Here is a 23,531-nt window from a genome sequence, read left to right as displayed (position 1 = left end):
CTTTAATTAGGGATATCTCTGAATTAGAATTCAAAATCAGGTAGCGAATGAAGTTTCCTGTTGTGATTTTTTTGTGTGATAGAAGACAGAATGATAAAGAACACATGAAACTTCAGGTTGTTCAGGGAGTTTGAAGGTCACTGGATTAATGGTATTAAAGTTGGAAAATGACCCAATAAAAAAGTAAATGCACTTCAGCCCTGGGAGTTGTGAGGTTCAGCTACTCTGACCATAGTTAGTTTGAGAAGTCTTGGAGCAAATTTGTTGTCCAGCCCAAGAAATGGGGAGAAGTTCTGGATGTAAATTAAGAAAGTGTCTTGAATGGAAGGTGAGGTGTGGCATTGAAATAGAAATATATATATATATATAGTAGAGAAATGTGTACCCCAGATGTCCAGTTGGTTGGGACAGGATGGTGGTGGTATGTTCCAAACTTTGATTTGTCCTTTTGGTGTTCTGGTTAATTTGTGAGTGGTGGTGTGGGGAAAAATTAATTTTCCTTTAGAGGATAAGAAGGAGGGTAATCAGAATTGTAGCCTTAATGGGGTTAGATATTATCTAAGAAAACACCTCATAACAGAACAAGTCCCCTTGACAATTATTGTCCCATGAGAGGGAAATGGCCCATTTATGACAACGCACATGTACTAGAAATATTGTTGTCAGTTGTTAGTAGAGCACTAGTTCTGTGATGAAATCATTGGTGATCATGGATTGAGAAAAAGAAGGCAAAAAGATCTCTGGTTTACAGGTGTGATCACTGGCTCCACAATAGATTTTACCTAAGACCCCCAGATTTCCAAACCACCAGAATTCAAGAATAACTATGTGGAAAATGTTATGTTGTAACGACTAGCTCTCATCTTTCTTGGCAGCCCTGCATAATCGAAGTCCAGACATAACTAATGGGCAGAGTTTTACTAAATAGAGTAGAGTCCTGGGCCAAGAAATACCTTTTTTGTTGGCTACCTAACCAGCATGGTTTTTGACTAAATCAAGCTGTCTGGTGATCCTGTTCTCCATTAAGAGGTCTTATCTTTGTAATAAATCTGGGGTATTAGGAAGAGGTAAGAATTTCCTTTGAGAATGTTACTGATTTAGGCTCTGAATGTTTTTCAGAACGTTCTTCTTCTTCTTCTTTTTTTTTTTTTACATCTTTATTGGAGTAGAATTGCTTCACAATGGTGTGTTAGTTTCTGCTTTCTAACAAAGTGAATCAGTTATACATATACATATGTTCCCATATCTCTTCCCTCTTGCGTCTCCCTCCCTAGAACGTTGTTCTTCTTGATGGCATACTCTTCTTCTAAGATATAACTATCCTCTGAAAAACTGAGGCAGAAATCATGACCCAAGATCATATTCTTCTTAACACACTAATCTTCCAATTGTTCCCTATTTCAAATAGGGAACCATTAGATACTCAGGCATACAAAGGTGATTCATACTTATTGCAGCTATTTTTATAACCAGTAGCAATTAACAGAGTGGTTTATATTATATATGCCTCAATCATTTGGACAGTGTCAGTTAATAGATACTTCATGCTGTAATAAATACTTAAAAATATCTCCAACCTTAAACTGAATTAAGCTTAAGTATAAAGGGAAATAATGATATAATTTCTGACTGAAGTCATTTAGATGAGAATTTACTTCAGGATAATCCTATATTAGTTGATATTAACTGAGCTTCAATTACATATTATGTTAGAGTTGGGGGCTGAAAAATAAAACACCAGTTAAAATACAGGTACGTTTGATATCAATAACTATGAGTCTGATCTGAAAAGTGAAAATGAATCATACATATTCACCAGGCAGCAACTCCCAAGGCCTCAAAGTGCCATGTCCAGTGTTGTACTGTGCCTTCTGCCAAGTGTCAGCAAGCATGTGCAGAATTTTAAAAAGTCTAAGTGGACATTTACATATTAATGTTGAATTCTGAGAATCCAGAATACATATTAATAATAAAATCTATATCCATTTTTTTCCTAGTGGCAAAGAGAAGACTAGCTTTTCCTAACTCACAAGTTTTGGAAATATTCCAAGTTATTGCCTTTGGGGATTACATTGCTTATATTTAGACATACTGTCAATTTTCCTTCTCTATCCATTCCTCTCATCTATGATTTATAACACAGCTTTCCCTTTAAAATGAAAGGGTTTGGACCAAATCTATCCTTTATCTAGGTTATACGTTGAATGCCTGTTCTGTGATAGGCATTGTTCTAAGTGAAAACAATGAATATAATGTAAAGTCTCCTAAATCCTCTGAGCAGCAGGTGACAGGGGCAGGGGTCACAGCAAACAAACAAGAAGGGATAGTTTCAAATCATTAAGGTTGTGATAGAAGGCTTTCTCACCAGAGGCTCCATTGTGCTGTGGTTTTTGCAGCTGTGTTTGTCATCAAGCAGTCACTGAACTGCCCAGTGGCATTTTGGCAACAGCAAAGCACAATTACACAGCTTTAGAGAGCTTTCTAAAATAAAATAGGTAAAACAAGGACATATATAGGATAGGAAGTGAATGAGGGTAGAGGGCACATTATAAGAGTGGTGAGGAAAGGCCTTGTTGAGGCCTAGCTGATGAGAAGAAGACAATGACAAAGACCTTGAGGAGGAGAAGTGTTCTAGAGGGTCTACTGCGTCCAGAGTTCTGAGGGTGGATCCAATCTGGAAGCACAAGGCGCAGATAGAAAGCCAGTATTTCTGAAACAGAATGAATGAGGGTGAGTAGGAGATAAGGATAGAGAGGTAGAGGCCAGAATACAGAGAACTTTATAGACCACGGTAAGTTGCTAATGATTTTAACTGCAGCAAGAGGCCATTGGAAGTTTTCAGTGGTAAAGTGATTTCAGTTGATTTGCTGTTTGAAAGGTCACTTTGCTTGTCAGGAGAAGAATAGATGGAATGGTGTGGAGTAGATGGATGGGCAAGAACCAAAGCACGGAGGCCGGATTGGAGGACTTTACAAAATCCAAGATAGGATTTTGGCTTGGACTGGGGAGTTAACAGTAGAGATGGTGAAAGACAAGTGGGCTTGGCCCAGGCATTGGAGGTGGAGACCTTTCTAATGGATTTGGCCATAGGCAGTGCTGGGAAGATGCAGATTAGGAGGACTGCTTCATTCATGCAATGAATATTTTTAAGTCCCTATTCTGTTCCAAGCTCTGTGTTAGAATCTGAGGATATTATAATGAACAAAGCCAGTCACTGTCCTTGCCTTCAATAAAACTTAAAATCTGGGGGAAAGCATCATTAAAATACCATACAAATAGATAAATAACTACAAGCTCAGAAAAGGGCAATGAAGGAGACCTAATTTAGCCTGTGTGTGTGTGTGTGTGTGTGTGTGTAGTGGAGGAGGGTATGCCAGGTGAGGGAAGGCTAAGATTTGAAAAAGAGGTAGGCTGTAACTAGGCGAGAAGCAGTGGCGGCGCAGCAACAATGGAGGGCTTAGTCCTGATGGTAGGAAGGGAGTGTGACACAGTTGAGACCTATGAGGGCCAGCAGGGCTGGAGGACAAAGTGGGGGAGAGGGAGAAGAGGTTGAAAAGGGTGGCACTGAGCAGACTATAGATGGTCTTGCAGGCCATGTTAAAGAGTTTGGCTTTTATCCTAATAACTATGGAAACCCATTAAAACACCTGCCTAATTACTAAGATTTCTTCCCTTTCTAAATTCTGTGTTTTTCTATGCTATAATCTGAAATAAGAATATGGCAGAACTGCAAAGTGACCTTCAAAACACAGTGAAATTGCTGGCATTTGATTAACATAATTAGAGTGACTCTCGAAGAATCAGCATGCATGATCATCTTTCCCTCAGGTGCAACTGAACAATTCAGAATAGCACAGTCATTAGAGTCCTGGTATTATGACACCATTCATATTATCTTTCCCAGACATGGACTCCCTTTGGCCATTGTCCCATAGGCTCTTCTCTTGGACACCTGAGTTTTATGAGCTTATGCAGCATGGAAATATGTACAGTGCATACCTGTGTAGATAACTATAATAATTGATACGGCAGTTGTGGCTGTGGAGTTACGAAACCATATCAGATGATATTAAGAAGGTGATTAGAAAATTTCCAGGAATTAAATAAAAAGATTATGGATATTCCTGCCAAACTTTCTGCTCTCTGGGAGAAAGGTATTAGAATCATGAAAGAGACATCTGTCTGGAACATGAGTCGAGCCCGCTGCCATCTTGGTATGCCCTGGACCCTCATGAGAAGCTAACATGGGGAAGACAGAGCTGTGAGGAGAGGAGGGAAACTAGCCTCTGGTGCTTATGATTTAACCCCTGAAATCAGCCATTTCAGACACCACTAACTTTTTTTTTTTTAACATCTTGATTGGAGTATAATTGCTTTACAATGGTGTGTTAGTTTCTGCTTTATAACAAAGTGAATCAGTTATACATATACATATATCCCCATATCTCTTCCCTTGGGAGTCTCCCTCCCTCCCACCCCTCTAGGTGGTCACAAAGCACCGAGCTGATCTCCCTGTGCTATGCGGCTGCTTCCCACTAGGTATCTATTTTACATTTGGTAGTGTATATATGTCCATGCCACTCTCTCACTTTGTCCCAGCTTACCCTTCCCCCTCCCCATATCCTCAAGTCCATTCTCTAGTAGGTCTGCGTCTTTATTCCTGTCTTGCCCCTAGGTTCTTCATGACCATTTTCTTTTTCTGTTTTCTAGATTCCATATATATGTGTTAGCATACGGTATTTGTTTTTCTCTTTCTGACTTACTTCACTGTATGACAGACTCTAGGTCCATCCGCCTCACTACAAATAACTCAGTTTTGTTTCTTCTTATGGCTGAGTAATATTCCATTGTATATATGTGCCACATCTTCTTTATCCATTCATCTGCTGATGGACACTTAGGATGCTTCCATGTCCTGGCTATTGTAATGAGCTGCAATGAACATTGTGGTACATGACTCTTATTGAATTATGGTTTTCTCAGGGTATATGACCAGTAATGGGATTGCTGGGTTGTATGGTAGTTCTGTTTTTAGTTTTTTAAGGAACCTCCATACTGTTCTCCATAGTGGCTGTATCAATTTACATTCCCACCAACAGTGCAAGAGGGTTCCCTTTTCTCCACACCCTCTCCAGCATTTACTGTTTGTAGATTTTTTGATGATGGCCATTCTGACTGGTGTGAGATGATATCTCATTGTAGTTTTGATTTGCATTACTCTAATGATTAATGATGTTCAGCATTCTTTCATGTGTTTGTTGGCAATCTGTATATCTTCTTCGGAGAAATGTCTATATAGGTCTTCTGCCCATTTTTGTATTGGGCTGTTTGTTTTTTTGATATTGAGCTGCATGAGCTGCTTGTAAATTTTGGAGATTAATCCTTTGTCAGTTTCTTCGTTTGCAAATATTTTCTGTATTCTAAGTGTTGTCTTTTCATCTTGTTTATGGTTTCCTTTGCTGTGCAAAAGCTTTTAAGTTTCATTAGGTCCCATTTGTTTATTTTTGTTTTTATTTCCCTTTCTCTAGGAGGTGGGTCAAAAAGGAACTTGCTGTGATTCATGTCATAGAGTGTCCTGCCTATGTTTTCCTCTAGGATTTTGATAGTGTCTAGCCCTCCATTTTGAGCTTATTTTTGTGTATGGTGTTAGGGAGTGTTCTAATATCATTCTTTTTCATGTAGCTGTCCAGTTTTCCCAGCACCACTTATTGAAGAGGCTGTCTTTTCTCCACTGTATATTCTTGCCTCCTTTATCAAAGATAAGGTGACCATATGTGCGTGGGTTTATCTCTAGGCTTTCTATCCTGTTCCACTGATCTATATTTCTGTTTTTGTGCCAGTACCATACTGTCTTGATTACTGTAGCTTTGTAGTATAGTCTGAAGTCAGGGAGCCTGATTCCTCCAGCTCCGTTTTTCTTTCTCAAGATTGCTTTGGCTATTCAGGGTCTTTTGTGTTTCCATATAAGTTGTGAAATTTTTTGTCCTAGTTCTGTGAAAAATGCCAGTGGTAGTTTGATAGGGATTGCACTGAATCTTTAGATTGCTTTGGGTAGTAGAGTCATTTTCACAATGTTGATTCTTCCAATCCAAGAACATGGCATATCTCTCCATCTGTTTGTACCATCTTTAATTTCTTTCATCATTGTCTTATAATTTTCTGCATACAGGTCTTTTGTCTCCTTAGGTAGGTTTATTCCTAGATATTTTATTCTTTTTGTTGCAGTGGTAAATGGGAGTGTTTTCTTAATTTCACTTTCAGATTTTTCCTCATTACTGTATAGGAAGGATATCTATTTTACATTTCAATGCAATATATTTACATAGGAATGCAAGAGATTTCTGTGCACTAAATTTGTATCCTGCTGCTTTACCAAATTCATTGATAAGTTCTAGTAGTTTTCTGGTAGCATCTTTAGGATTCTCTATGTATAGTATCATATCACCTCCAAACAGTGACAGTTTTACTTCTTCCTTTCTGATTTGGATTCCTGTCATTTCTTTTTTCTTCTCTGATTGCTGTGGTTAAAACTTCCAAAACTGTGTTGAATAAGAGTGGTGAGAGTGGGCAACCTTGTCTTGTTCCTGATCTTAGTGGAAATGGTTTCAGTTTTTCACCATTGAGAATGATGTTGGTTGTGGGTTTTTCATATATGGCCTTTGTTAGGTTGAGGAAAGTTCCCTCTATGCCTACTTTCTGGAGGGTTTTTATCATAAATGGGTGTTGAATTTTGTTGAAAGCTTTTTCTGCATCTATTGAGATGATCATATGAGGGTTTTTTTTAAACATCTTTATTGGGGTATAATTGCTTTACAATGGTGTGTTAGTTTCTGCTTTATAACAAAGTGAATCAGTTATACATATACATATGTTCCCATATCTCTTCCCTCTTGCATCTCCCTCCCTCCCACCCTCCCTATCCCACCCCTCCAGGCGGTCACAAAGCACTGAGCTGATCTCCCTGTGCTATGTGGTTGCTTCCTGCTAGCCATCTACCTTACGTTTGATAGTGTATATATGTCCATGCCTCTCTCTTGCTTTGTCACAGCTTACCCTTCCCCCTCCCATATCCTCAAGTCCATTCTCTAGTAGGTCTGTGTCTTTATTCCTGTCTTACCCCTAGGTTCTTCATGACATTTTTTTTCCCTTAAATTCCATATATATGTGTTAGCATACGGTATTTGTCTTTCTCTTTCTGACTTACTTCACTCTGTATGACAGACTCTAGGTCTATCCACCTCATTACAAATAGCTCGATTTTGTTTCTTTTAATGGCTGAGTAATATTCCATTGTATATATGTGCGACAACTTCTTTATCCACTCATCTGTCGATGGACACTTAGGGGTTGTTTCCATGTCCTGGCTATTGTAAATAGTGCTAAAATGAATATTGTGGTTCATGACTCTTTTTGAATTATGGTTTTCTCAGGGTATATGCCCAGTAGTGTGATTGCTTGGTCATATGGTAGTTCTCTTTGTAGTTTTTTAAGGAACCTCCATACTGTTCTCCATAGTGGCTGTACCAATTCACATTCCCACCAGCAGTGCAAGAGTGTTCCCTTTTCTCCACACCCTCTCCAGCATTTATTGTTTATAGATTTTTTGACTGGTGTGAGATGATATCTCATTGTAGTTTTGATTTGCATTTCTCTAATGATTAATGATTATAAGCACAGAAACCTGTACTTGTCGGAGTCTTTTCCATGAATTCCTTGAAGATGAAACCCTTTTATAGGAACATTTTTGCAAAAGCATCAGAGTATACCCAGAACTGTCTGTAAATGACAAAAGACTTAAAAATGACCATGGTTAAAGATTTGATGAAAGTTCATAATAATGCAATTGACAAGGAAATTTAGTTATTTCTGAGATATACATTTTAAAGTAGTAACTAGAATTATGACTTATAACATCATACCAGAACATATAAGATTTTTAGATATTTCATGGAATTAGACTCCACTCTTAATGGGAGAATCACAAAGTCACCATGCAGGAGAGCTGGTGGAATGGAAGATATTTTGTGGCCGTTTTTGGGAAACACAACCTGTCAGGGAATCACAGCATCTCAAGGCTGAAAGCGTGCCTAAAATTGTCCCTCAGGCATCCTTGGATAGTCACCTCAATCTCCTTTGCAATGTTCTGGCCCATGCTCACCTAGCTTCCACTGGCGTGTGCTTGGTATGTGGTACCTCCTGGCCAGTGGGGCAGCCCCTTCCACTTTGGAGCTGCTTGGACCTGTACACATTTGCTTCTTTGGTTGAGGTGCCATCTGTAGTTCTTGGTTTTCTCCCCTAATTCTCATGTACTCTCTGTACTGTCACCAGAGGCAGGTGCCTCTCTGTCCTTAACCACAGCTCAGTGGAGACAGCTTCCATGGACTCTAAGTCCTCTCACAGCCTAGAATCCCGGCTTTACTAGCCCTTCCTCTGTATTCCACCCCCATCTCAGCCCTGATCCTTCAGAGACTGTTCAGGTTTGTCCATGAAGTAAATACCCTCTTGGGTGCCTCCCCAATCCCTCCTTTCTATTTTCCCACTGCCAGAGCTTTGATTTCATTTAAATGGTTTCTTTTCAGCCCTAGTGGGTGACCTTGATTAATGAGAACCATTGGGGATAATTCTATTCATCGTGCCAGACATTCATTTAAGAACAGGCATGCAACTCAGAGGAGACATAAAAGGATGATTGCTAGGGATTGCTGGGATTTCTTTTCCCTAGAAGGAATGGAAGATGAGAAATTTGCCTTTTTTGCTTCTGACCCAGCTGTGATGACTGGAGCAGTGGCAGTCATCTTGGGAACCATAACGACCCACCCAGTGAGGATAAATGAAAGAGAGAAAGAAGTTGAGTGTTTGGAGGATTTGTTGTACCAACAAATTGATCAGCCCTGAAATTGCTTAATTTCCGGACTTTTTTTTTACATGAGAGACTAAATATCCTTATAATTTAAACCATTTTTTCAATAAGTATTTAGTTCACAGATAGGCATTCTTATAGCTGCAAGGGGCACAGCGGGGAACAACATAAAAATCCCCCATAGGCTGACATTCGTGGCGGAGACAGCTGACAGGTGATTAGATGAATGATATGTTAAACGTGGGGCTGAAACACTTCACTCTTCCTGGCACTTCTGTCTGCCCAGAAGCTGACCTGAATGGGAAGGCTCCCTTGTCTCATGACTTCCAGCTAAGTTCGGCCAAGGGGTGCCCCAGCAGGAGATCAGAGGGTGGAGAAGAGAGAAGTCAGAGTATTTCTTCCTCTGCTCCCTCCAGACCAGGCAGGGGGTTTGGCAGTGGATGTTCCTTATCAGAAGCCACAGTTCCAGCTCCTGTTGAGCTTATATGTCACATGGCTCCACCTCTGAACAGGGTCCAGCAGTCCTGCTCCCTGACACTTTACCTCCAACACTGCTTGATCCCCTAATCCTGCCCACACTCCCATCATTCGTCCTTCTTTGATCTCCTCCCTCTCCCAAGGGTGCAGTCTCTTCTGCCCGACAGATGTTGATGGTAAGTGCTACATAGAAAACTAACTCAAGGAGGGTCACAAGTACAGAGGAGAGGAACAGATTTAAAAGGCAGGCTGGGATAGGTCTCTGAGAAAGTGACACTTGAGTAAAGGTAGGAAGGAGTCATAAATATTTGGTGTGTAGGCACATTGCAGGCAGAGGGAGGAACCTGTGCAAAGGCCCTGAGGTGGGCCTGGGCCTGAATGTTCAAGGAATATCAAGGGAAGTGGTGTGAACAGAACAGACATGAGAGGAAGAGGGGTGGAAGGTGAGGTCAGTGAAGCAAAAGGACAGAAGCTGTTAGTGTGCTGAAGTCCCTATAGGACCCTGTACTTGTGTATTAGGGGCCCCTGCAGGGGTGTGAGCAGAGAAGGGACAGGCACTGACTGTGTGTTAACAGAATTGCCAGGCTGCTATGTGGGGAAAGCACTGAAGGGCCAGGCAGGAGCAGAGACTCCAGGTAGAAGGTGACTGCTTGGACCGGGCAAGAAAAGATGGTGGCCATAGCAGCAGACGTGAGGTGTGGTTGAGTTCTGGGCATTCTCTGAATGTGGAGCAGCCAGCATGCTAACAGAGCAGTTGTGGATAGAACTGTGAGATAGAAGGGTTAAAGACGACTTCAAGGTGTTTGGCCCAAGCACCTGGAAAGATGGAGCTGGTGTTGCTGATACTGGGAAGGCAGAGAAACAGGACTAGAAAAAGGATGCCAGGAGCTCCGTTCTATACACTTGAAGTTTGAGGTGTGTGCCAGACTGTTTTGGTAGTCCTCGATGCACCACATCTCCTGGGGTTCACATGTTTGTGCAGTCCCTTCCCCTTGTGCCTGGATTGGCCCAGGGACCTGCTTGAACCCACTGAAAGCAGCACAAGTGATAGGGGGCCTGTTCCTGGCCTGGGTCTTGGGAAGGCCTGACACCTTCTTCTTTTGCACCCTTGGAAGCCAGGTGCCGTGTAAGAAGTTGGCCCACTCCCAGACCACCATGATATGGAGGAGACTGGGCAGCCCCATAAAGAGGCTCCCGTGGGGGAAAAGCAGACATGGACAGTCCCAGCTGTGCCCCCAGCCAGCACCGGCATCAAGTGCCCACAAGCGTGAGGCATTACGCCTTGCAGTTATCCCAGCCGACAGCATGGGAAGCCAGAGAATCATCTAGTTAGCATACAGTCCCAAGAGAAATAATAAACTGCTCTTTCAAGTCTAAAAAAAAAGAAAGAAAGAAGAAAGATTTGGTGCATTCATTTTCAACTGGAGGCAAATAAATGGGACTAAAATATTACTATTATCACTAATAAACTCTAGGCTAGAGAATGTAGCTTAGGAGTGAAAGACAAACAGGCTTCCAAGCTGGATGCTGTTTGGGCCGACTTACTTGTCCTGTCACAGACGCCCAGACGGGCAGGACTTCACTGTGCTAGGAAGAAGATTCCTCCCCTAGACAAGCAGCAGAGAATGCCAGCCCTCATCCGGAAGTGATGAGAGTCTGAGATGAGCATATAGATTACTTCCAAATTTATCAGTCAGATAAATTACACTGTCTCCTCTGGTGCAGAGTGAGGAAAAGGGCAGAAAAAGGTCCTGAGTTTTACTAATTGAGCTCCATTTACAAAGTAAAAAACATCATGAGTGGGAAAGACGCTCCACCCTTCCCCCTCCCCTACTGCTATAGATTGTAGTTCTTCTCTTGTCAGTTTTATCTACTACCTGTGCTATCCAATACAATAGCTACTAGCCGTGTGTATTAAAACTTAAACTAATTTAAATTAAATACATTTAAAAATTCAGTTTCTCAGTCATGCTGGCCACATTTCAACTGTTCTGTAGCCACATGTGGCTAGTGGCTCCTATATCGGACAGTGCAGGTTTACAACATTAACACTATCAAAGAAGGCTCTATGTGACAATGCTAACATGAGATTTTTATCTTTTTCATCTTGTATCATCAGCGCCTGTAACCAGGCCTGACTCAGAGGCACTTAGAAATGTTTCTTGAATGAATATATGAAAATAGACTCTTGTGATTTTGTTTTTCAAACCTGCTTCCCAGTGTTGCATTCTAAGCAACAAGATATGAAAATGGAACACAGATATTTTGTTAAATAAGTCGGTTGAAGAATATGCATCATTTGATCTTATTTTTATTTAGAAATAATTGTTTGTATGCACATAGATATATATGTTTAAAAGCACAGGAAAAAGTCTTGAAAGATACACACCAGACTGCATTTACCATCTAATGGTTGAGATTGGGAAAGGGAAATGAGGAACTTTTTTACTTAAAAAACTTGTTATTAGGAAAATATATTACTTTAGAGTAAAAAAAAAAGTAACATTAGGTAGTATGTTAATTTTCTTGGTATATTAAGAAAATCATGGCTATTCTTTTTTTTTAACATCTTTATTGGAGTATAATTGCTTTACAATGTTGTGTTAGTTTCTGCTGTATAACAAAGTGAATCAGCTATACATATACATATATCCCTATATCCCCTCCCTCTTGTGCCTCCCTCCCACCCTCCCTATCCCACCCCTCTATGTGGTCACAAGGCACCGAGCTGATCTCCCTGTGCTATGCAGCTGCTTCCCACTAGCTAGCTATTTTACATTTGGTGGTGTATATATGTCAATGCCACTGTCTCACTTCATCCCAGTTTACCCTTCCCCTCCCTGTGTCCTCAAGTCCATTCTCTATGTCTGTATCTTTATTCCTGTCCTGCCCCTAGGTTCATCAGAGCCATTTACTTTTTAGGTTCCATATATGTTTGTTAGCATATGGTATTTGTTTTTCTCTTTCTGACTTAACTTCACTCTGTATGACAGACTCTAGGTCCATCCACCTCACTACAAATAACTCAATTCATTTCTTTTTATGGCTGAGTAATATTCCATTGTATATATGTGCCACATCATCTTTATCCATTCATCTGTCGATGGACACCTAGGTTGCTTCCATGTCCTGGCTATTGTAAATAGAGCTGCAGTGAACATTGTGGTACATGACTCTTTTTGAATTACGGTTTTCTCAGGGTATATGCCCACTAGTGGGATTGCTGGGTCATATGGGAGTTCTATTTTTAGTTTTTTAAGGAACCTCCATACTGTTCTCCGTAGTGGCTGTATCAATTTACATTCCCAGAAAATCATGGCTATTCTTAATATGAAATATTAATGAAAGGTAATTTTAAGAGTGAATAAAGTATTAAGAGTGTTGAGGTATAATGACAAATCACAGCCATTGGCCTGGTGAGTATTGTTTGCAAACCATGGAATCTGTTTCCTAAGGAGTGTACAGAGTAATGTTTTCTTTCCAAAACATGGCTTCCTTGCTAAACTGCCGAGAAAGATAGGGCCAGATGGCACAGTTCTCATTTTTCTGTTATACCTCCTGACCCAGCAATATACTTTCTCCCACCTCTCCTTATAGAAATTACTTTTCTTCATTGCAGGAGCAGCCTTTACCCTAGGAATGTACCTAGTCACTGTGCCCGAATCAGAATACTGACACACTGACTGTGATCATCTTCTTGCTTTACTTTGCCTTACTTTGCCCCTTGTTTGGTGGTTTATGAGCTCACAGATGCTGGACCAGAATTCAGTACATAAAATAAAGACATTCTGTTTGACAAGGCCAAACCTAAATTGCTGCAGCAGGACATTAAAGCCTGAAGCAGTGCCTTAGAAAGGAACTAGCGCCATCTAACCCACACCAAAAGTCAACTTGGTTTCAAAATGAAGATCTTTAGAAATGCTACATACCATAGTACTTTCTCAGCCTTTTTTTTTTTTCTGTCACTACAGGAATACTAAAACCGAATGAGAATGACAGATAATACAGAAAGACGTGTTTAATGATCAGTTCTGCTGTTTTATTTCATGCTCAGTTGATGGGAGAAAAGAATATTTTCATCCATCTGTTAAAATGAATGAATTTAAAGATATGAATATAATCACCCAGAAAAATGGCACTAACAAAATAGTTTTTAAAGTGAGGAGGATAGATTTCTTTGTAATTATTGTCTTCACTGACTATTATTCATTTTTAAGTAATGATGGATTCTAAGCTCGGGTACACCACCATGAGGGTGATTCCATCCCTTAGGAGCTAATATTTGAAGAGGTTGAGCTGTTTAGTAAATTACTTCTTTCTTAATGTTTCTTTCTGTTACTGTTTCTGTTTTTTAGACCCACTATGAAAATGGGGAATATATCATCAGGCAAGGTGCAAGAGGGGACACCTTCTTTATCATCAGCAAAGGAAAGGTAAGCCTTGGTAGCATGAGAGGGAGATGCACAAGGGGGGCCTGGGGTTCATCAGCTACCTGTGGAGGAGCACGTGTGCAGGGTGTTGAGCTGTTTGAGGTTTTTTTCTTTTCTGAAACTGATAAAGAAATATTTGAGAATGTATCTCCTGAAAATGTGGAAGAAGAAAGAAAAAGTATAACTTGGAAGACCAGCGAACAGCCTTTGTTCTAGAGTATAATAATCATGATGCTAGATGCCACTGGTATGTCTGCATAAATGGAAAATTTTCCATAATAATTAAAAAAGAGAAGACTAAGGTTGCTTAAAAAAATCTTTAACAGGAAAAAAGAATCCATCCAGTCATTAGGAGCAGTAATATTGTAATAATTAAATATCTGGACTTTCAAATCAGATGGCCCAAGTTTGAATCCAGCTATGAAACTTCCTAGTTTTAGTACTCCCTAGGCGAGTTATTTAACTCTCTGAGGCCAATCAGGAAGTAAATATATTCATGTTTCATTGTATCTTCATAAATAAATATTTAATGGATACTAAGAAATTATTAGAAGTGGTTAAGTATAGGGGAAGGGGTAAATATAGGGTAGACAGGGACATAAATAAAAAATCATAATTTATTCCTTACATATTTTTAATATTATAAATAATAATTTAAAAAAACCCAAATATGAAATTGAGAGAATTGGAAAATGAAGACATGTAGATTAATACTTTAATGTTATATTGCTAAAAAATACCTTAAATTCCTTTCAACAGTAAAGTCTTAATCATTTTTGCTTTTAAGTGTCATTTCACTATGTGCAATGTATTTGAACTTATTTTGCTTTACAGTAAGTGATCCTTAAAAAGAAGTTATAAGTACTAAGTAAAGTAAAACACGGGAAGGAAAGGCAGGTACAAGGGGATTTATATGGCAGTTTTCACTTTTATAATTATCACTTTAAAAAATAAGTAAATTTATTTCTTCTAATTTAACAAATATGACTGACTTTATGGCTCATGTAAAATAGGCAAGAGAGATTAACAGAGCCACAGTGAACAGGATATGTTGAAAGATTATAGATTTTGTTGGGTCACATTTTAGAGAATTCTCTTTGGACTAATTGTGAATTTTAAATGTGCATATGTCAATGTTTACACCAGTGGCATATCCCACTAAAGGGAAGGAAATAATATTTATACTTTTTCATACCTGTTCTTTTGACTGATATCAGAAAACCTGGGATAGAAATAGAAGTCAAGGGACTGGCTTCCTAAAAAGCAACATGAAATGACATCTGACCACTGTTATGGGTAAAATTATACCTTGTATTTTCCAATGTTAGAGGATAAGAAATGTTAAGATTTTGAGGTTTATATATAAATTGTTAGAGCTTACCATTTATTGCTTTGTTCTTAATATCGATGGAAGAATCAGGGAAAACTGAAAATCCTAATGGATGTAAATTATTTGATTGGTCACAGGGGGGCTTTTTGCCCTGGCAATCCTAGATTTATTTTTTTATATTATATTGCTAATTCTTTGCTCTCATGGAATGATATGTTTATCGATTAAGATGAATTTCTGACAGGCTTTTGTGGCTACCAAACTACTGCAAATTCCAGCACTGCCTAAAAAGTTGTGGTTTGTAACCAGTTTCAGCTGAACACAGGAGCATTAGTGGTGCTATTTTATGAGTTTTGTAATATGTATACATAGAAATAGCATGGATATTACACCAGAGGAACTGATTCCCTTGGCAGTATTTCAGACCACTGTAGGAATTCTGGGAGAGCAGTAGTAAGAATATATTGGAATTTTTTGACACATCCAAGATTTTTTTTTTAGACCAGGCATAGATTTTTCCTAACCTTCTTTTTCAGGTCATACAACTTAGCTGCCATGACTCTTAATTATACTAATTATATAATAATATATGATTGATTTAGTATGTTAATTATATGAATTCTAATATTAATGTATTGGAGTTACTATATTAAGTTTTAAGAAGCAGAAGGTGAACACACTTAAGTCCCAATAGGAAGGAATAGAAAATGATAAGAGAATGAGAGTAGGTTCAGGTGAGCAGGCAAATAAGTTGTAGAATTGAAATTTTCTAAAATTATGTGTGTTGTTTTAGGTGTACAGATGTCACCTTGTTTTCATGTACCTTTAAGAATTTATAAAGGATAACTCTGACAAAGATATTTTCTTTGTTACCACCACCCTGGCTTTTCCTTAGAAAATGTGAGACAGAGACACACAACAGGGGCTGTACAACTACAGATGGATTTCCCCTTTTTCAAGTTCATTTATTTAAGAGTAAAACAGTTTTTATTTTTTCTATAAAGCACATTCACACAAAGAGAAAAGCATTATAAAATAAACTTGGAAATATTTGTTTTTTCCCCATTAAACCTATACAAACTGATTTTTCTAAAACTTGGGCAGAATGCTTCAGTGATGTCTAGAGTACCTAGTTCTGCCTCAGGTAGAAGCTGAGTTAGTTCTTTATACTTTAATCAGTCCATTCCAATTGCCTGGAAACCTGACTTGTTCCCCCCAACAGTGAACCATAAAGCCCTCAAAGATTCATAATTAAGCATGAAAAATATCTCTGATAAAACTTTATGCCTATGTCCCTCTAGTTGTGTTGCATCAAAAAAAAAAATGTCTCCATAAATAAGTGGAACCAAAATTGAACAGGATTGGTCGACAAAATTTCAGAGTTTCAATAATAATTCAAAAGCATTTTGATTTTCTGATTCTATTTAACTTATCTTGTATGCTACCATTAGAAAAAAATATTTCAAAAATTCTTGTTCATTAAATGCCACTTAAAACCACATGGCTTTGCTTAGAATTCACAAGGGCTTAAGCATGTTGGTTAAACAAATGGGCTTAACACAGTATTCAGTGTTGCTGAATATGGGAAGTATGCTCTTATGGAAATTTTGTTTGTGTGTGACATTATATATATATATATATATATATATATATATATATATATATATATAATATCAGAGTGAAACATGAATCATTTCATTTCAAGAACGAACAAGCACATTATCCCCACTTCTGTTCACTGTGTAACTAAACACCCCAACCATTGTGGTAAGTCAAGAAAAAGATATGTTTGGAAAGAAGAAATAAACAGTAATTATTTACAGGTGGTATGATTTTAGTTTGAGTTTTTTATGTAGCCAGATAAATTATTAAAATTAATATAAGCTTAGCTGGATCAGCATTGTTCAGTACTTTTTCCTCTGTTGATGGAACTATTCTATATCTTCACAACCTATCATGGTAGCCATTAGTCTCAAGTCACTAAATTAAAATTAACTAAATTAAATTAAACAAAATATTCAGCTTCTCAGTAGCCACATCCTGTCAGAATGGCTATTATCAAAATGTCTACAAATAACAAATGCTCGCAAGGAGAAAAGGGAACCCTTGTACACTGTTGGTTGGAGTGTAAATTGGTGCAACCACTGTGGAAAACAGTATGGAGGTTCAAAAAACTAAAAATAGAACTACTGTATGAAAGCAATTCTACTCCTGGGTATATATCCGAAAAAAACCAAAACATTAATTCACAAAGATATATGCACCCCAATGTTCATAGCAGAATTACTTATAATTGCCGAGACATGTAAACAACCTAAGTGTTCATCAACAGATGAATGGATAAAGAAGGTGTATTGTGTGTGTATATATATATTTATGTACACACACACACACACACACACACACAATGGAATACTACTCAGCCATAAAAAGAATGAAATTTTGCCATAAGTCAGACAGAGAAAGATAAATACTGTATGATATCATATGTGGAATCTAAAAAATACAACAAGCTAGTGAATATAACAAAAAAGAAGCAGACTCACAGATATAGAGAACAAGCTAGTAACAAGTCGGGGGTGGGCAATGTAGGGGAGGGGGAGTGGGAGGTACAAACCATTGGGTGTAAGATAGGCTGAAGGATGTATTGTACAACACAGGGAATATAGCCAGTATTTTGTAATAACTGTAAATGGAAAGTAACCTTTAAAAATTGTATAAGAAATTTTTAAATGATAAAGAAAAAAGGACACTAGAATGAAGAGCAAAAGACAAAAATGGCTAAAACATTTGAAAGGAAGAAGAATATATTGGTGAGAATTACTTCAGTAGATATAAAGATTTATTATAAGGTAAAGAAGAAAATGTCTTAATTCTACTAAGAACTAGATAAATATATCAGAATAAGAGAATAGTGAGCTCAAATAAAGGTCCATGATCTATGGGAACTTGAGTTAGGAGAGCATGGGCAATACATATTCCAAAACAATTAGTTATCCATAGGGAGATATATGAAATTGGATCCTGACCTCACACTGTACAAATAAGGTCAATTCCAGACCTAAATGCAAAAGAAAAAATTAGAAAAAAAATCAAAAGACAATTAGGAGAATACTTCTGTCATGTTGGGATAGGAAAAATTTTATTAAATGAGAATTTTAAAGTACAAACAATAAGCGATAATGTGGTTACATATGATTACATTGAAATTAATAGCTTTGGCAAGACATCATAAATACAGTGAAAAGCTAAACTACCGTCGTATGAATCAATAAAAAAATGACAATTAATTCAATAGAAAAATAGGCAAAAAAGTCACAAAAAAGAAATATAACTGGCCCATAAAATAATATGAAAAATACCCTACTTTTATTAATAATCAGAGAAATGCCATATGATATTGACCTTTTTGGCAAAAAATCAAAGTCTGACAATAGCAAGTGTTGATGACAATATAGTATAATATGAACTTTCATCCACCGATGGTAGAAATATAATTTGGTGTGACATCTTTGTACCAAGACTGAGTCAATACCTAGTAAAATTGAAGATGCGTATACTTTATAACCTTGGTTTTTATTTGTAAGTTTTGATCCTAGTGAAACACCCATGGACACCACAAAACATGCAAAAATGTTCATAAGTAATGTTAATAGCACAACAGACTAGTATATAACAACAATAAACCTGGAGGAAGCCCACATTTACATATAGAGAAGAATCAATGAACTATATAATATTCATATAATGGCATATTATACAAACAGGAAATGAACTACAGCTACATATATTAACATGGATGAATTGGATAAATCTCAAATACAATGCTGATCAAAAGAAACAAGTTGAAGGATATGTGCGGTATGATATTATTTATATAAAGTTTAAAACCAGGAAAATATATGGTATTTATGCATGGAATGAGGTGCATGTGAGTGCACGTACACACAGTCATTAAAGTAGAAGTACCAGAAAGAGAATCACGAACATAAGATTCACCAGAGATGTTTTGGGGCACGGGAGTGGACACATGGTGAGAGAGATTCTAATTCATTCCTGTGTTGCGCAAAAGGTCCAGTTGTCAAACCAGACTCAGGGGAGTCATAGGTCTGAGCCACCCTGAATTTAAGTAATGACTAAAGGAATGCAGGCAAACGTCAAGCTCAGAAAAATATTCTTTCCCTGTAGATGCCCCAAACTATCAGATACAGCTCCTGAAAGTGTTTTTCTACATTAGGGAACATTTGTGTTTTTTTAGAATAACAGGGCCAATATTTGAGCAATGTGTGTAGAACATTATTTGAAAAGGGAGATGGTTTGATTTGGGAACTCCTCATTTTTATAATCTATTAACTACACAGGTAGGAAAATGCTCACCTGACAACCCTATTCTCCAGCTGGGTCTGCCCCACAAATCTCTGATTTCCATGTTTTTTACAACAAACATTGCTTTGCTTATAAAACCTGTTGAATCTGTACTAAAACATTTTATTTTGTTTTTGAATTATTTTTGGTTAAACATGTTGGTTGAGCACATTGATATTGTTTATTGAAGATTTTGGTATTAAAGATTAATTTTATGTGTCCCATTTAAAATATCTAATTTCTATTTTGATTCTTAATTTTAAAAATTATATATATATATATAATTTTAAAAATAGTTCCAAATCTTAAAATTATAATACCATGAATATACTTTATAGAAAAATTAATATATAGACAAGTAAAAGGATTTTAAAAATAAACACCTTCTCTTTTATCTACCTGGAACTAAAAGTAGCTAAAGTTCTAAATAGCATTTTATGGCAACAAGAGCAATGGTAGAGATTTGGGATAATTGCAATCAAATGCATGGAATTTCTGAAGTAGGAAGTGAGAGAAATGGAACAAAGGGGAAAATAAGGGGGAAAAAAAAAACTTTGGGGGGCACTCAAAATTAAGAGGATGCTTTTCATTGACGTTCTCATTTAATTCACACATAGCACACAAGTACATCCATATGAGATATCCCTCCCATTTTTCAGGCAAGGTGGTGGGGTCATGGGTTCAAATAGACTAAATATTACCTTTAAGGCTCCATAGCTAGTTCCCTTCCACAGCATTGTGGATCATAAAGTACTTTATGGTGTAGGTAAAAAGACTATGTATACAGGTCAAGGTTAGAGAAGCTATATCTGTATATATAACTTTTTCTACCTTGAATTTTTTTTTTTAGAATTAAAGATGCAAATGTCCATGACTGGTGTCTGTGCATATTTAGTATGATTCATTATATATATAAAGAAAAACTGTGGAAACTACAACTTTAAAGGAGAACTTTTATTCTTGCTCTTTGAGCTGCTTGTTTTTTCACATATATGAACTATAGGAGATAGATTTTTCCTCATATTTATCATATAAGCAGAATGTGATTTATTCCGTAGGTGACCCGTTTTTTATGTCTCTTACTGCATTTCAGTAACATATTTTTTAAGAACATTTCAAAACGCTCCCAAATTTCTCCATGGCTTACGTAAATCTGCCATTTTGAGTTTATAATCTTTTTTGTTACCCAAATGGCAAATGTACAGTTATATGTATCCCTATATCTAATTTGAATTAATGAGCTTAACTTATAGTTAAATTAATCATTGACTTTTTTTTATCAGCCAGGAGGACTGACAGAAGTAATTTTGTTGAGTTGTCTCATTGTGCAGATAAGAAAACTGAGGTTCAGAAATGAAACAGTCCTCCTGGATCACTGAATGAAACAGTGTATCAGTGTTTGTCAAAGGTTGGTCTGTAGAACACTTGCATCTAAATCACCCACATTAATCTTTTGAAATGCAGGTTTCCCAAACCCATTCAATCAAAACCTCAGGAATAAGAGTTCAGTAACCTTTATTTTAAACAAGACTGCACGCCCCCCTCTCCCCACCACACACACACACACACAGTTTGAGAACCACTGGGCTAGTATATTTCCATTCACATCTGTGAAAGCCTCATCAGTATGCATATGAGTATCTCTCTTATATAGCTCAGTGGTTAAGTGTTAAAAACTGCATTTCCATGCTTTTGAAACACCATGTGGAGGAGTAATCAAATGGGTCAGTGGAGAGTAATAATTGAATTCCCTCCACCTTGCATAGACCTTTTTAACACTTATAAAAATTCTGGTCTTTGACATCCAGTCTCTAAGTTCAGAAACCTGAAGCATAGTATTTTTAAATGTGTTTAAGTGTCTGGCATTGTCTCAAGAAATTAGTTTTTCTACTTCATTACATTTTCCAGGTAGGTGAATTTTAACTATTTAAACTTTTTAAATGACACGTAGCCAGTATTATATTTGTAGAACTTTAGGGGGAAGTGAATTAACACAAAGGTACAATTTACTACATTTATGTCTTCATTCAACAAATACATTATTACTTGCTTTCAATGGACTATCACCCAACTCCCAAGTCCTATATGGGCGGAGATACCTTGTTAGTAATGAAGCTTTTCTGTTCGTGCAGTTTACTACTCTTTATTGAGTACTTACTATAAATTACAGAGAATATCGAAGAAATGCCCATTTCTTTGAAGAGCATACTATTCATTATGGTAAAATAAAGACACATATGTAATTCATATATCTTCAAAAAAAGAACTCCTGCTGAATGAAACATGGATCATGAGGACAGTAGTCAGGTAGAGACCTGCAGGAAGTCTTCATGGAAATGTGACTGGCCTTTGAATGAAGGCTGGCTTCTTCTTGGCAAAGAGATAGGCATGTCCTAGTGAAACTGGGATGTCCATGTAGAGAGGTGTATAGAAAGATGTTAAGTGAAGCCAAAAAATGGAGACAGTATAAACGTCCATCTGCAAGGAAATTGATAAATATAGGATGAAAGGAGACACTAAAACATTAAAATGAATGAACTAGATTTATATATAATAGCATGGAATAAATAAAATAATGATAAGAGAAAAAATGTAAGTCGCAGAATAATTCATACTGTATTATGCTATTCATATATTTTTAAAACACATGCATATAAACACATAAAAAAAGACTGGAGGAACACTACTAAATCCATCATAGTGATTGCCTCATAGAAAGTTGGAAGTGGGAATAGTGAAGATTTGAGTGAAATTCGAATTTCTGAATAATATTTCTTGACAACAACTTGAAAGCATAACAAAATACATGGAGATTACTTCTTGGGGTGCATGTGAAGTTGCGATATTATTCTTTGTCCCCTTTAGTGGTAATGTACTTTTTCTCTTCATGAAAATAAGTTTAAAAAAAAAAATAAGAAATGGAACGAACATCTTTAACCAGTGTTTATTTGATCATCCAGTGTGTATGCCGTGGATACAGGCTTTCATTGTTTCTCTTTCTAGGTAAATGTCACTCGTGAAGACTCGCCAAGTGAAGACCCAGTCTTTCTTAGAACCTTAGGAAAAGGAGATTGGTTTGGAGAGAAAGCCTTGCAGGGGTAAGTAGATCACATGTTACAAAGATTTTGGTTGAATGCTACATAAATTTGTCTTACATATTAAGCTTCTAGCACAATAGGGTGTTTAGTGCTTATTCTACCGTCCGACACAGACCCTTGACGATCAATTTTATTTATTTCCAGCTGGACTTAGAATCTATTTGGGTAGGCTGTGGAATTGAGCGGTTAACATCTGTAATCAATCATTTTATATAATTTTATATCAATAGGAAAAATTCTCCTTAATTATAATCTCTACAAAGACTCTAAAAGAGAGGGAGAAGTCTCTCCTAAGTTTATTTTGTATGACAGTTTTACTCGGAATCATAGGAAGATGATTGGCTGAGAATTTTGACGTCTCCAAACCTGATTGTACAAACAATACATCAAAAGGCAATGAAGCCTTTCTGGGATTCACCTCTGGGTGGCGGTTTTCATCACTAGCTACGGTAGTGGAGGTGGAAGATGAGGTGCAGGTGAAGGTAAATCACATCCAGCTTCGCTGTGGGTGAGCTCAAAAGGCATTTTACATACCATTTGTACTTTAATCTTTCTCTCTTGATTATTATATATGTAGAGGATTCTGGAGAATAACATCACCTGATTTCATTGGTCCAAGATTAGATGCCTCTGTGGAAAATGTCATTTCCAGCAGAGCCTAAGAACCAGAAACATTTCAGTCATTTCTGATTGAGATCACAAGTGGAACACCAGAAAATAAAACGTAATTGAGAATTGACAGATTTTCTTTTGTAGCTTATTGTCAGTGAATTTTGGTGCTAACTAAAGAAAGGTTTAGAGTGAAAACACCTTCCCAGAATGTGTCCCAGGAAGTGAACTTGGGGATATGGTTTATAGAAAAGTTACTAAATTTTGCTCTGATATCAAAATTTAAGTTAATGGTATTACATCTAGATTGAATTCATTCTAGCATATGGTTATTCTTGTGAACTGTCTGGTGCCAAATCTCT

At 37.3% G+C, this 23,531-nt stretch overlaps 1 protein-coding gene across 4 annotated transcripts in view; it reads left to right on the top strand.

Annotated features, from left to right (window-relative positions):
* PRKG1 (protein kinase cGMP-dependent 1) overlaps positions 1-23,531 on the top strand; it is a gene marked incomplete at its 5' end in the record, with an annotated part of 1,185,104 nt that overhangs the window by 967,727 nt on the left and 193,846 nt on the right. For all 4 annotated transcript variants that reach the window (XR_014297858.1, XM_082673091.1, XM_082673088.1 and 1 more), the window contains 2 exons: positions 13,693-13,770; positions 22,466-22,560. Coding sequence is in view for 3 of the 4 variants with exons in the window: in XM_082673091.1 (XP_082529217.1) it covers positions 13,693-13,770; positions 22,466-22,560 (173 nt within the window). The remainder of the gene's footprint in view (positions 1-13,692; positions 13,771-22,465; positions 22,561-23,531) is intronic.

The sequence above is a fragment of the Grampus griseus genome, assembly GCF_964374135.1.
Source record: "Grampus griseus genome assembly, chromosome: 16".
Taxonomy (NCBI): domain Eukaryota; kingdom Metazoa; phylum Chordata; class Mammalia; order Artiodactyla; family Delphinidae; genus Grampus; species Grampus griseus.
The sequence above is the reverse complement of the archived record's forward strand: the minus strand, read 5'-3'. Positions and strand labels throughout refer to the sequence as shown.